Consider the following 15,274-nt stretch of genomic DNA (forward strand, 5'->3'; position numbering starts at 1 on the left):
TGCTGCCATATGGTTACCTCTTAGGGAGGAGAGAGGGTGTAATGGAAATGGGAAACAAAACTTCCTTTATGTTTTGACTGTTGTTTATTGGTAATCAACCAATACTTCCTCGGTGAAATCAAAGTGTTGGATAACAAAGCAAAGAAATTTCAGTACTTGTCAGCGCAGTCTGATTGTTAGCATGTTTTTTCTCTGAGCCCATTAATCTGTGTATAGTGATTGTTGCTGCTGCTCAGCCTCCTTCATTGTTGCCCTGGCATTTTTGCTCTGACCCCAGGGATGTGGTGGGTAGGGAGGATATTCCTCCTCAGCTCACCTCAGTACATCTTTTACAAATTTTAATGAGTTGTCTGTTATACCAGAATTTGTCTGTTATACCAGTTGTACCTTGTTGTCTTTTACACCGGTTATACCTACTTCAACAGCCAGGGTTTGGACACTCAGTGCAGTAATATCAACAGTAAGTCAAGCCTTTTTATGGGAAAGGCTGGTGAGAATGTTTGGGGTGATTATTGTGAAGTTGATGCTGTTTACTTTGGTATGTAGAAGCCTGCAATAGTGACTGTAGTGCAAATACTTAAGACAATAATATTTATTTGGAGCAGACAATATGTAAGTTGTATTCTCTTAGGCTCCAGTTATTTTAGAAAATTGTCATCTTGTCCCTTATACCCCTCTGCTTATGTTTTTTTATATCTTAAAGAGTTGCAGCTACATCAGAGAACTCCCCACATATATTTGTTTTTTTCTTCTTTTGGTACAGTGATGAACAAACTACTGTTGTCTGAAAGTCTCTTAAAGCCAAATCAGTTTCTTTTCTTGCTGTTACATTAAATAGTTTGTCTGTTATCTATTACTAGCTGCTACATCTGTGGCCAAACTTGTATTCTTACATTGCCTATTTATTTGCTAATGTACAGATCCTCTTGAAAACTTTAGCACTCAAGACATCATGTGGATTTTGAATGCACCCTGGAAGATTTTGATTCCATAAATGAAATGTTAATATGATAACCTGAGATAGATATAGACCTGTTTCCACTTTTTTCATGGAATTTAAAAGGGAATCTGTTTTCAGTTTCTTCATATCAGCTCACTTGCATTACAAAAGATAAGTACCACTTGGCATGACTGGACTCAAAAATAGATACTAAAATAATAACTTTATAATAATCGTTGACATTCTTAACACCTGCAGTGAGAGGAATGGGTGCTTTTCCCCCAACAAACTGAAACAGAAATGAAAGCTGTCTGCAAATGTCACTTGTAGCCTTGAAAACATGAGAGTATTTAAGTATCTTTGGTTTACTTGTTACCTCATTTAATAGCTTTATCTTATTGACTGAAACCTAAACAGTCAAATTAGTTTACCTTCTTGAAGATGTATGTTTGACTACTGGTTGACATGAGTGGAAGCAAATATAATAAAGGAGTAGAACTGGAAAGGAATGAGGGTATACCAAGCACATGTATGTATATACTCATATATATGGATATGTGTATAGATAAAAACAATATAGATAAATTATCTGAATTCTTGTTAAGGTTTTGATCATTACAACTATATCTAAATAGACACTTCTTAAAGAAAAATGATCCTGAACGATATATCAGTCTCTCTCTGAAACTGATCTACTGCCCCTGTTTTTTCTCTATTGAACCGCTTGTGGCTTCCACTGCCTGTATTCCACATGAGAAAAAAGGCATCAAACCTCAACACTTGAAAGCAAATCCAAAGATTTTTTCAAAGATTAAAATTAAACATTTTGAAGACCGTATCTTTCTGATGTACAACAAATCATTCCAACTGACCCTTTAGTGAACAAGCGTCTTTCTATACCAGAAGGCCTTGAATAACTCTTTTTGCATCTCTAAATCCTATTAACACTGACCCATGTAATGAAACTGCTGCGTATTGGCTGATGAATGTTGTGTGTTGACTCGCTTATAAAATGGTTTATTTGGGAAAATATCTCTGAATTTAACAACCTGAGGTAATATCTCCCATGAAAAAGGTTCCCAAGATAGCATACAAAACTAAAATACTGAATTGCAAAAAGAAAAAATTCCAAAATCTGTTTGCCTTAATCCCTTTACTGGTGGTTTTTTTTCACCTTTTTCCTGTTTGTCCCTGCCGCTATCTTGCAGTGACCTAACAGGCATTTCAAAGATACCTGGACACTTTCCACAGATGAATTGAAGCAGGAAAAAAAAATTGGTAAATTGGGGGTTTGGGTGAAGAAAGTAGTACCAATGGGCCACTCTTTTCATTAAATTGGCACAGATCTATGGCTTAAGGGTTCGAGGGAAGCCTCTTGGAAACGTCGCATAAGACACATGGTACAGAAGGAATGGGGAGAGACAGAGAAGTTGGCAGTGGGAGAGAGTGAAGCAAAGAGAGGGGAGGTGAACGGAGAAATAACTTAGAAAAGTTACTTCAGTTCTTCAAACATTGAATATATTTTTTATTTTAATTCTTTTAAAGTCTTGTTTATTTGACATATTACAGTTATCTGATTATAGATTTGACAAGAGAAGTGGCCTTTCCTTTCTAAATGGCATTCCTTCGTGGTTCCAATTTACATCCAAACCATTTTGTAAGTGTTGCTTACCAGTTGTAGTATGTATTGCACTGGTTCTTACGTTGTGTGGTGTGAATTCATAAGAGGTTTCAAAGGTTGTGGCAGACTGTCTAGCCTGCCCCATGTTCTTCGTGTGTAAATTTTGATGATTGTAAGTATTCCCTAGTTTTATAAATTATTAGTTTGATATTTTCTGTGCTGCATTATGACAGATTTTGTGCAGTATTGAAGATTTAACAAACTGTTCTTAAATACAGCCCTCATAGAAAGGAATACATTTGAATTTGCATGCATTTATTTATTGTGTCCAGTTTTGAAAGAACTCAACTAGCCACACCAAAAAGACTGTGCTAAAACATGCAATAACTAAATGCTATGGGGAATTAATAAAACTTATGACCTTGCAGTAGCACGTTTTGATAGGAGAAAACTGAGCCAATAAAAATGGCTCAAGAAAGAGGATGCTAGAATAGCTCTTTGAATGCTGGGTCACAACAGGCTTTTTCCTGTACAGGCCCCCAGAAACATTTCTCAGCCTAAGCTGAACTTGTGTTTATTTAACTTTACTGTGGTATTTCTTCCTGCTTCTGATTTTGTCAATAAAATCTGGTTTTATTTAAGATAACTTGTGTATGTCTTGGATAAAACAAACAAACAAAAAAACCCCTCTACTTTTTCCTTTGGGGGCAGTGAGTAGGACCGAGGCAGTTAATAATGGCCTCGTGGTTGGGCAGTTCACGGGAGAAGTTTATGAGGATCTCTCTGGACATGACCACGGACTCCCAAGAGTTATTATCAACAAAGGAGAAAGTAATGATAGATATAATGAATGCGTTGGTTACAAAGAAAATACATGTCTGTTATGTGGCTTTAGTCTAAATTAAACGTGACTTTGCAATATGAAATGTTCTGGATCGTGTTGGGAGCAGGAAATGTATCATCAATGTGCTGTTTTAGTTTCCACATAACGACTTCACCTTTCCTGTACGTTATGGTTTCTACTTTTCCCTCAGTAAGAAGCAGAATTTATGTTAAGATCCTGAATATTAAATGTTGAGAGCCAATTGAACACTATACATTTTGTAAAGCTGCTAATATTTCCATGTCAGGGACGACTGGATTTTTACACAAAATACTTATCTTGAGCCATGTGACTGTAGGGCAGAAAATTAAGAGTTGTCTGTATGGCCCACTGAGGCCCAGCGAGAGCCACGGTTGCTTTAAATAGTACACGTAGAATATCCACAAATCATATTTCTTAGATTTCATGGGAAGAGATTATTATTATTATTTTTAGTCTTAAAGGGGCCCCAGGGTTAAGACAAACCCCAGTTATAGAACAGCCTATAAAATACAAGTCAGTATGAGATTTTCAGGGCAGTCACAGCTGCAGAAAATTCTGGCAACCTCTCCTGAGGAGAAAAATATTCATGTGATTTCAGGTTTCTGTAACTTTAAGGGAAGTTAAGTATTTCAGTCCCCAGCCCATTTGTAACATGAACTTTGTATTTTAAACAGGAAAAAGTGTCTTATCTTTGGGGATCAGAAGTTCCCTGTGTCAAGAGTAATATTCACAAAATCTGCGTGCTGCCCATCCATTAGTAGTAAGATTGAAAACCCAGCAGCATTAATGTAACTGTACTTTACTTTCTGGCGCTGCTTACTCTACTTGTTATGATTGTGACAAGCAGTTAGTCCTGTTGGACTTAATCATGTGCAGACACAAGTAGCAGGTAGTCTCTCTGCCCCAAAGACTTTCCTCTCTAATTGGATAAAGCTACTGGAGAGGAAGATATCAGGCACAGAGTTAACAGTATCTGATAGAAGATTAATTTATTTTTTTTTTTAAGGTTCAGTAAGGATATGGTAAGTCGGCTGTGATGAATCATTCAAAGAAAGAAGGCAAGGTTAGGTTCTGGGGAGAAAACCATGGAAGCGTGCTGTTGCAGAGTATGATTGAGGAAGGAGCAGTGGGAAAGAGATTCAGAACAAGCAGCTGAGGACCACGTTGTTGAGGAAGTCCTGCCAAAATCTGGTTGCTCTATGCTCTCTGCTTTGGCAGTTTCTGTAGCTGCTCCTGCTGTCTGGAGTTTCTGGCTTGTTCTCTCCCAGCAGTTTTTCTTTAGACAGTATGGCTGGGGAAGAAAGAAAAAGCAACACCTAGGTCCTTGCACTTTGAAAATTATGTTCTTCCTTATACATGTTTTGATTCAGGCAGTCCAGTAAAGAGGAATTGTCCTATTTGAGACCTTTTTGGTTGGTTTTTTTGGTCTCCTTTTGTTTGCAACAGGCCCTGAATTTGCCATAGTCTTGCCCCACTCATGCCTGTAATACTGTACTGTTCATGCATGAGTCCCAGCCTGTGGAGCTCCATTCTATTGCCTTCACCCATTAGTTTTTTTAAAAAGTATTGTAGACTGCAAAAGCCCTGGAAATGTTGAATTGTGTTTCTTTTTCTAAAATGGACTTTAAAGTAATTAATTATACTACCCTTTCTCTGAATATATTTTTACCGTTTCTGCTTTTTTATGTTGCTTTGTGAATGACCCCGTAAGAGAAACAAACTAAACAGATGGAAAGCTTCAAGCTGCCATCAAAGTACATAACATAAATTAGCTGAGGCTAGACATTTCCTTAAGTGTATTTTACAGTATTCCTAAGTGTTCATGCTGACAGTAGTATCTAAAATACATTATGTTTATGTTCTACTAAAGAATGAAAAATAGATAAATTATTGAGTTACTTTTGATTTGACTGCTGAAGTGTGTTGGAGTACAATATAGCCAATCAATCTGTCTGTCAGCTTGAAGCTGCTTTTCCTTGTAGAACTTTTGAATAGTTAAAATATTCTGTCACTTCTTTTTCTTTTTTTTTTTTGTTTTTATGAATTCTTTCTTGGAATTTGTGCCTTAGCACAAATAATCTTCTGTGGTACTATGCTGACTTTGTACATTTTTGTACTGTGCAGGAGTTTTGAAATACATGATAAACTACTGTGTTTTCCAGTGCATGAGATGCCTTTTACTGCCCTGTGTAAATGGAGATATACAATTATGTATATATCCTGCCCAATAAAGTATGTAATAATTAATATGATAATTGAATTCAGACCAGTTACTTAAAAAAAGATATAACCTTCTCTTGGTGGTCACTTTGAACTTCAGTGTGAGGGAGCCTGATTTAAGATCAAATGAGTGCAGAACCAAATGTAGGTATGAATTACTGCAAATACTTGTAGAAGAATACCTGTCTCTTAAAAACAAGTTCTGTTGATTAAAGTTTTATATTCTGTTTGATATTAGTTCAGGCACTGCTATTTACTGTAGCATGTCTGATAGTTGCTAATACAGAACAGAAGCCATGATGTTTTACATGGCAGATTTTTACATGGCATATTACAGAGGAAAAAACAGAAATACAATTGTGGCTGGATGATTCAGTCCACTAAAAGTTGACCAGGACAAACAAAATTTGCTGAAAATCAAGAAGTTAGTCAAGTGAAGCACATTACAAGTTTTGTCTTATAAAGATTTGTGTATTGGAAACAGCAAAATAACAATACTGTAGGATTTCTGTGAAAATGTACGTTACTACTACGGATCCATGAGGTCTTATAGTCTGCCGAAGTAGTGATTACTTAAGGAAAAAGAAAAATATTGCGAAGTGCTGTCAGGTTTGTCATAGAAACAAGAGGGTCAAAACACTGCAGGAAGGAAGGCAAATTGGAAGCATGTTTGAGATTGTTCTTATCTAAGATAAAATACGGGAAAGTGGAAGGAATATTCTCAATAAAACTAGTGACCATGAAAACATGTATATCATGGTACAGTACACTGCTGTGTATGTGGAATTTCTAATAGCAAGTGAAATCTTTATTGGTATTTTTGGGTCATAAAGATGAGTAAATGAAAAAAGGGTAGCATAGCAAATTTTCTTAATGAGATGCAGACATATTGGGGCTACAGAGAAGCCACTCCTGCTAATTGTTTTCATGTAAGCATAGAACTGCTTGAGCAGAGACTGCATAAAGAAGGAAGTGTGCTGCTTATCACGCCTTATTACACATCGGAGTTCTTGCCCTTGGATGTTTCCTGTAATAAACCTTCGAAAAGTGTTATGAAGAAACACTGGAATAAGTGGGTGATGGATGGATAATCAGGTGTTTACACTGCAGGGAGTTTAAAAGGCCTGACTCTATAGGCCTGTCAGTTGATTGAACCTTCTGAAGTGGGTCATAGCAGAAGCAACATTTAGCATTAGCAAGGCACTTGCTGGTAGTCAGGGTGACAGTACAAGACAATTTAGAGCTCCAATTCTGAAAAGAGAGAGAGAGAGGCTTCTATGGTTTCAGTGGTTGTGAAAATCAAGGTGTCATGCATTTAGTGATGAACTATGAAAAACAGACTACTGATTTAAGGTAAGAAAACAATAAAGCTTGTCTTTACTGCTGTAAAGTCATATAAAGAATGTACAAGGTTTTACTGGAAGTAATCGTTACAATTCAAACAGAATAATTCTTTTTCACCACTTTATCTTTGAGGGGCTTATGAAGAAGTGCCTTTTCTACATAGGAAACACATAGGTACCTGTTGTTAATTTTAGTATTGCTTTAATAATGGTTACAGTCCTGCTTCTTGGATTCTTCCTCTTCAGTTATTAATATGACAGCCCTTATGCTTCCTGTTCTGAGGCACTGCCTGAATTTGTGCCAGTGCAGTCATTTTACCCAATCTTCATCCATTTCCTTATTTGTTTAATGTTAACGTCTACGTAAACGTTATTTAGTCATCGATATTTTCCCATTATATTGTTTTATAGTGGCAAATTTACCATGTTAATGAATGATAGATCTAGTTTGATGTTTCCCAGGAAGGTGAGGAACATCAGATAGCAGCAAAAATTTTCCTGTACCCTGATGTAAATGTGGGAGACCAACTTAGTAGCTGTAACTCACGTCCTTGTTGCTGAGGCTTTCAATGATGGTATATCAGTACTGATGTTGCTTTTGGGGCACATATCAGATTAATGTTGCTTTAAAATGCTTTTAAAATAAAAAAAATGAAATCTTTGTCCTGGTAATTGCAGCTGGATGAAGAAAAATTGTTGGTTCTAATAAGATAGTTTAAGGAAAATGTTTAGGTTTTTAGTCCACAAACGTTTTTACCTGTAGTAGTCCATTTATACCTCTAGGCTTATTTTAGTCTCATGTGTTGTTGGCCATCATAAAACAGAACAGACTGGTAATTGCAAAAGTGACTTTGTTATGATTTCTTTTGACTCATGATGGCGGTTGTTGTTGTTGTTTAGGAAACCTGAATTGACTGACTCTGCCTCTCTGCTAGAGACCTTCAAGTTTCTTGAAAATGCAGCTGCAGATTTCAGTGATGAAGAAGATGAAGAAGATATTGAAGGACGAGAGAAAACAATCATTGATACCGCAACAGTGAGTGGAAAAAATAATTGAAAAAGTTACGAAGAACAGAAAAAGTGAGATTAATGAGATGCCTATATGCAAAGTTTATGACTGTGTATGTACACGTGCAAATCGTTAATGCATCTTTATGATGGTCTGTCCAAGCATGTGTGCATAAGAGGAATTATATATGCATTTCTGAGTTCATGCATATAAGTTAAGCTTTGCCATCTTTATTGCTTTAAGTTTGCAGTGACAGATTAAAATTTTTAAAAATTCTTTCTACTATTCTGTACTGCCTAGTATTTTTTATATAGATTGGATACAATTTTTAAGGTAGCAGATGTCCTTTTTTTTACAATTTTCAGTTCGAAGGTTTTGTTTGTAATGTTGCATGTCAAAATGCACTGTTTCTTGAATATTTATATAAATCTATCGATATTTAAAATGACATGTAGGAGTTAATCCTTGTAGGGTACAGAACTGAAATACCACATTTCTCCTTAAACAGGTTGTGGAAGGAAGAAAAAGTATAACTGGAAAAACTCTAACATGTGGTTAATAACCTTTTTTTGTTGATTTATTCAGTCAAATGCCTGAAAATCCCTAATGATCTATACTTTGCTATATCATTTGCTCATATGATTACATAAAATAGATACATACAATCAGTACTCTATTTTATCCTCCTCTTTTCAAAATTAATATTTATTCTATGAGTTGTGTTTCCTAACAATTGAAGCAGATAAGAGTGTTAGGGTGGATATGTTGTTTCTATGATCAGTTTTAAAAAAACATCAGTTTTAAAGAGTTTTTAAAGACGATCTTTGTAAACTTGTTCCTGTCATCCATGGGCTGTGAACAAATGTCTGACACTCTTCTGTAAAATCATCTGTAATACAGTATGTTCAGTAATCGTGCCAAAGGAATGAAACTTGAAGTTTAGAATTGTTTCAGGTTTTGAAATTAGTTCATGGTATTTAGAGGAGACAGTCATTCATTCTCATGAACTGTGGGATGTTGGCTTATGTATTGAAGTCTTTTCAGACTGACCCTTAGCAAGGTTCCAAGTCAAAATATCGTGATAAATGTAATTTTGCTTTTTTCTGTAGAAGTAAAATTTGTGCTACAGGTTTCATGTATCATGGCATCAACTTGCCTGTTAGTCAAATAACTGTAAAGCATATAGTACATTTTGATTATTGAGGGAGAAGTAAATTTACTGCAGAAATCATATGATGAGATCCTTCATTAAAACATGTATTTTTTTTTTCTTTTCCCAAAATTTGGTAAGTCTTTTTTACCAAATTTTCTTTTGAATTTGGTGGGGAAATGCAGTTTAAAATGGAAGTACTGTGTTTAAATAACAGTAATATCTGAGGAAGCATGCAGGGTGGAATGATTTTTGCCAAATTTAAGCAAATTACCTCTTGTCAGTTGTTTGTGTTTTGTTTTTTGTTTTGTTTTTTTCTAGACTTGTCTTTTGGTACACATGTAGAGTGATTTCAGAAGTGAGAGTTGAAAAGGCTATTTTTAGAGAAGCAGAATGAGTTTGGTTTTCCTGAAGTCCTTTATACAACTTTGTGGGTTTTGTGTGGGTTTTTTTTTGTTGTTGGCGTTTTTTTTATTTGGTTGGGGTTTTTTTAAATCTATATTAAGAAAAAGTTTGTACCTTACCTGGTATTAAAAAAATCAGTAGTGGACTAGAACAGTGTAGATTCATTATCAAGTGATTGATTATCGGTGGACACAGGAAGAAAGATTTAGAGACAGATTTCATTTTGACTTAGAAATTTGCTTATTCCAGATTTGCTTATTAATGTAAGCTTTTATGTTTCCTCTGCAACTTCCTGTTAGGATTTTGCATAGAAGACAAGACAGTACTGCTCAGTATGAAGATGTGCGTGTAACTTAATTCAGCTTTTTTCTCTCCTTCCTGACCTTTCAGATTGTGAGGAAAAGAGTGCTATCTGACAGCAGTGAAGACAGAGATACAGAAGAAGCTTTGAAAGAGTTTGACTTTTTGGTTACCTCAGATGAAGGTGATGGGGAATCGAGAAGTTCAGGAGATGGGACAGATTGGGGTAAGGAAATGTAATGGATTGTACCAGGAGAAAAAACATTGCACTTAGCATATATTGTGATTGATGATTGAGATCTGTCTCACAATCACAGCACCTTTCGAGTATTCCTGCGGTAAATAATTGGCAGACTGAGGCCCTCTTAACATAATATTCTCATTTTTCTGTATACTGCTTTAATGTAAGGATTCTTCAAGGTTTATGCTTTTGGTCATTGTCTTTTTTCCTTTTCTTTAATAATAAGGCAGATAGAATTTAAATTTTTGTGAGTGGAATTTCAATGTGTTTTTCCAGTGACCCATGCTAATGAAGTGCTCTGATAAAGCTGTATTTTATAAATATGAGCATGAAAGTTATTTCGCCATCTTTGCCTTCTCCCACTTTGATACAGAGAGTAATCTGAGTCATAAAGACTGAATTACTTGTACTCTTATTGTGTGTTAGCAATTTGGGTGATATGAACTATTCAGTTGCTCAAATTTTCTTTCATAATATATCAGAAGAATGTATCTTTAAGCCTCATAGTCATAGAATGACATTTCACAAACTGTTCTCTGTCCTTTGAGGTTCATGTCCTGCAAACCAGAGCGCCAGCATCCACTTTACCTTGATGTAATTATTCCACATAAACCCACTGCATAGGGAAGAGAAGAAGGAAGAGAACTGGTTAGATATCTTGATGGGGAGTTGTTTCCTCCTTGAACTGCTCTGGAAAGTCTTAGGCATAAGTGGACACAGAGGGAAGATGGAATGGGAAATAAGCGAGCTTTATAATGGAACTGAAATCTTGACAGACAAATAAGCCATGGTCGCTGTGGCTCTCACATGAGCTCACCACTCTGAGCTGGTGTATTTCACTAGAGCCATGTCCAGCTCATGGCTGGACTCCAAAGTATTGTTCAGTGTGATGTAGCCTTTCTACTTAAGAGGATGCATCTCAGTATCTTTAAATACGGCAGTCAGTATTCTGTTCACCAAACAAATTTAGGAATGTTACTCTTCTGTATGAAAAATATTTTTATTAGATTGTTATGATACTTCTCTTTAATATTGAAATTTTATCCATTTATGCCTGATAAGTTTAGCTATTGCTTGTGTCACCAAAAAGTTAGTATGCTAACAGGAGGTTTTTGTTCTCAACTTCACGCTTCTGGGTTATTTTTACTTTCATTGATGACAGCTGAGTACAAGTGAGCAAAAGTCTAACATTAAAAAGAAATCATTGTGGAAAGTAGTAGTTTCATTTCTAGAAATATTAAGGGTTCTTTTTGAGTTGTAGACATTCGTGTTTTTCAATTACTTGTTTTACAACCTGTCTCTTTTATGGTAACTTTATATAAGAATAAGCTTCTTCAATGAACTGCCATTATGAATCACTTGTGTTAATTTGTTTTAAGTAAAACTGTTAAATGTAGCATAGAAGAGTGATGTGTAGTGAGGATAGAAGCAAACAGAGGAAGTTCTTGCTTCATTTTTGATCCTGAGCATTGCTGCTCAGTTACAGTAATCTGAACCCATTTGGCTTGAAAGGTCCTCAGAAGTGTTCAGGTAATTTTTAAACTATAAAGAATTTACTCAGTAGTAGGTCAGGATCCACTTGTGAAATTGAACAGAACCTGTGGGACATGCAGGCAGCATCCTAGGGCAGTCTGTAGACAATTAATGTGCTAAGTATTTTTCTGGCAACAATACAATCTAATATAAATCCATCTAAACTTTTTGTTGGAGGAGAGCAAAAAATCTTGTCTAGCCAGGAAGGAAAAGCATGATTAAAACTTATAACCCGGTCCCAGAAAGAATACATACTTGTTTCTCTCTAGCATGATTTTCTCATACCTTTTTGGAGTTTTTCATGCGATTTTTGATGATTAGTGATAATTAACTGGGCACATGTATTAAGAGGACATGACTTAGCACCACCTTTTTTAGAGTCTCTCTTCAGCTTATTACTGCCTCTGTTTTCATAGCTGCTGCAAAAACACTAATGCCTCAAGACTTTGGGTCTTGAATTAATCTGTCACTCATGAGTATAGAATCATGACTGGAGGGTTCAAAGGAAATCATCTAGTCCAACCTTCTGCTCTGGTCCATTTACAGCAGGTTACACTGGCCTTCTTCCTGTCAAGTTTTGAATATCTTCCAAGAAAGGAGTTCCCATAAACTCTCAGGGGCAGTATTCTGGTATTTGACTGTCCTCGTGGTAGAAAGTATTTTGTCCTTCTGTGATGCAAATCCGAGCAGAATCTGCCTCTGTGTTCTCCACACCTGCCTGTTTAGGTAGTTGTAGGCAGCACTAAGATGCCTCTTTTGCCATCACCGAACACACACAGTACTTTCAGCCCCTCCTTGTAGCTCATCTGTACCAGCTGCCTTAACCATCTTAGTGGCTCCCCTGGACTTGCTATACTATGTCAATACTAGGTACTTAGCATTATAGTTACACGGTTTCCCAGTATAGGAAATATTATACTGGATGCAGTACTCGCGGTGTGGTCTCACAAGTGCCAAACAGGGCAATAATCACTTCCCTCACGCTACTGGCCATGTTCTCGTTAATACAGCCCAGGATACAGTTGATCACCTTTGCTGCAAGAGTGTGGTGCTGACTACTGTTCAATTTGTTATGTTGATCCCTAGGTCTTTTTCAGCATAGTTAATTTCTAACAAGTCAGTCCCCATAATAACCATCTTCTGTCTGATTGTAGTGACTGCTTCAGATTGTGATTGATAGTGTTGTGCTTCTTCTAGAGACATTTAATACCCTTTCTGCACATTAGTCTGAGGATTAGTTTATTATTGTTCATATTTTAAAAGGTCTAGAATAGTTTATTGTTGCACAAAGCAAACTTGGTCTGAAAAGAATTAGTTTTTAAATAATAAGGTTGAGATTTTAATGAGGAAAACAAAGCAAAAAGATAATGCATTTCAAAAATTTTTGTAGCTGTAATGGTCATGAAAATAAATATATATGAGGAAAAGCTGTAACACCTCCCTCTTCTCGCAAATTATTTTTCTAAGCTGCCTCAGTAGAGTCTTTCCATATATGGAAAAAATGACTTGGAGATTTGAACTCACGTAACACATTTTGAACAAAATCTCCAAATACGTACTGTTGGAAGAATACTTATCTGTATCATGTCACAGGGGAGGCAATTTGAGAGAGATGTTTTAGGGGGAAAAAAAAAAGGAGGGGGGGGGATTTTTTTTTTTTTATTAGGCTTGTTGAAACATTTTGTGTATTTTTTCAAAGACTAATAACTCTGGCCTTCCCCTTTGTGTGAAATTTCATGGCTTTAGTGCTTCAAGATTTTATTCAAACCTTGGTGACCTGTGTACTGTGTTCCAAAATGATTTAAATGTGCTGCTGCTTTGTGTAAATGACAACACAAAGACAATGAAACGAGAATTTGAAATGCAGTGACGCAACAAGTTGTAAAGTTCTGTTGACCAGTTACATAGCTGCTGCTTCTAGATATAATCGTTTTTTCCCTGGAGGAAAAAAAAAGCTGAAAAATATGTCCTGGTTTATTATAAAGTAAACGTTGCTTACATTTATGAACAGCTATGTGCTTGGTTATAGCAATTAGGCATGTGAAATTTCATCTCAGTTTTTTGTTAAGAAAATTCTGAGCAAATAAAATGGAATGTGAGTAGCAGTTTTACAGCTTTCACAAGCTTGGTGCTATTTCTGTCTGTTCAAAATAAAAGACAAATGCCATTGACAGCAGCTGTTACCTCCTTCAGTGGAGATCACTTGGTGACATTATTGAAAAAGGATGTTTCATTTGTTTCACTTTGTTTAGAAAAGGAAGACCAGTGTCTCATGCCTGAAGCTTGGAATGTCGACCAGGGAGTAATAACCAAACTCAAGGAACAATACAAAAAGGAGCGCAAGGGGAAAAAGGGGGTGAAGAGTAAGTGGAAAACATTGCACCTTAAAATCATAAATCCCACATCTTTCACACCCTTAATTCTATCTCTCTTTCAATGTTTTCCTAAAATTACTTACTCTTTTACTTTGCTGCTCCTGACTGCTTTCCTTTTCACCAGTTCTCAGGGGTTGAAATTAATGACAGTCAATCGAGTTACCTGATAAATAGTTGGATTAGATATAACTTCTTCCAACCAGACGTTGGATTCATTAAAAATTCTTGCTTTGAGCATAGATTATACTTTTGTTATTCAGAAATTTAAATTGTAAAAGGCATTGGTTTAACAGTTCACACTTTAATATAGAAGACTTCAGAACCCTTTATTAGCTGGAAACATGGCAGTTTCACAGGGAGAGTTAAAGTCTGGTATGTAAACTAAAAACCAAACCAAACCAAAACGGAAACTGTCTTGAGTACCCTGTTAGATGACAGAGGGAGAAAACAGGTTAATTTCTACCCCTGTTTATACTTAACATTCACAACATGAAAGTCATGCTGTCATCACAATTTGTTATGCAGGGCTCGAAATAGGAAGCAACTCTGACCATCAGTTTATTTGTAAATTACAGGATTTATTTATTGACTTTCATACCTGTGGGACTAGCCTTTTAAAATGTTGGATATTTTTATCCAAACAAAAAACTGTGATCAGTATCTGAAATACAGTTTCTAGCCCTGTATTATCTTTTTGTTACATTTCTTGAAATACAAATCTGTTTTGTAAAAGTCAATGTTTTTTCGTAAGTAAGCCTTAAAACTTTTCAAACTCAGATGAAGTGTTTAAAATGAAACACCATATTCACAGCTATATTTCAAACATCTAGCCATATTGAGAATTCATGTGTGAATGATGTAAATTAATGATATTGCATGTAGCCCAGTAAGAAATTTGAGGGATATTTCTCCCTTTGTGGGAAGATGCTTATGAATACCAAGGAAACTCTCACTTCCAAATAGACATGCGTAACGATGGGACAGGTGTCAGATCCTCGCATCACTGAGGCTGACTTGTTTTCTTTCTTTTTCTATTGATACTAAATGTGATAAGCTGCTGCTCAGCAGTTGTTATATTGCGGACATTATGCAATCAAATGCACAAACTAAATCTCCTTTTTTTCTTTTTATTAAAAAAAGTAAATCATTACTGTACTTCAAATTTCTCAGGTGATATTTTTGTCGTCTTTGGAATCATTTAAGTTACTGGAAATTAATTGCAAGTCTGACAAGAAGCTGAGCTGGACAACTAAAGTGTTCACGTTTCACAAA

The 15,274-nt window shown here is 35.9% G+C and overlaps 1 protein-coding gene across 6 annotated transcripts in view; it reads left to right on the forward strand.

The window, feature by feature from the left end:
- Positions 1–15,274, forward strand: part of STRN (striatin) — a 66,084-nt gene that overhangs the window by 29,988 nt on the left and 20,822 nt on the right. For 4 of the 6 annotated variants that reach the window (XM_074579906.1, XM_074579901.1, XM_074579902.1 and 1 more), the window contains exons 6-8: positions 7,890–8,025; positions 9,944–10,079; positions 13,880–13,990. In XM_074579906.1, the coding sequence (XP_074436007.1) occupies positions 7,890–8,025; positions 9,944–10,079; positions 13,880–13,990 (383 nt within the window). The remainder of the gene's footprint in view (positions 1–7,889; positions 8,026–9,943; positions 10,080–13,879; positions 13,991–15,274) is intronic. The other 2 variants (XM_074579904.1, XM_074579905.1) reach the window with 1 other exon arrangement.

This window comes from Larus michahellis, chromosome 3, assembly GCF_964199755.1.
Source record: "Larus michahellis chromosome 3, bLarMic1.1, whole genome shotgun sequence".
Taxonomy (NCBI): domain Eukaryota; kingdom Metazoa; phylum Chordata; class Aves; order Charadriiformes; family Laridae; genus Larus; species Larus michahellis.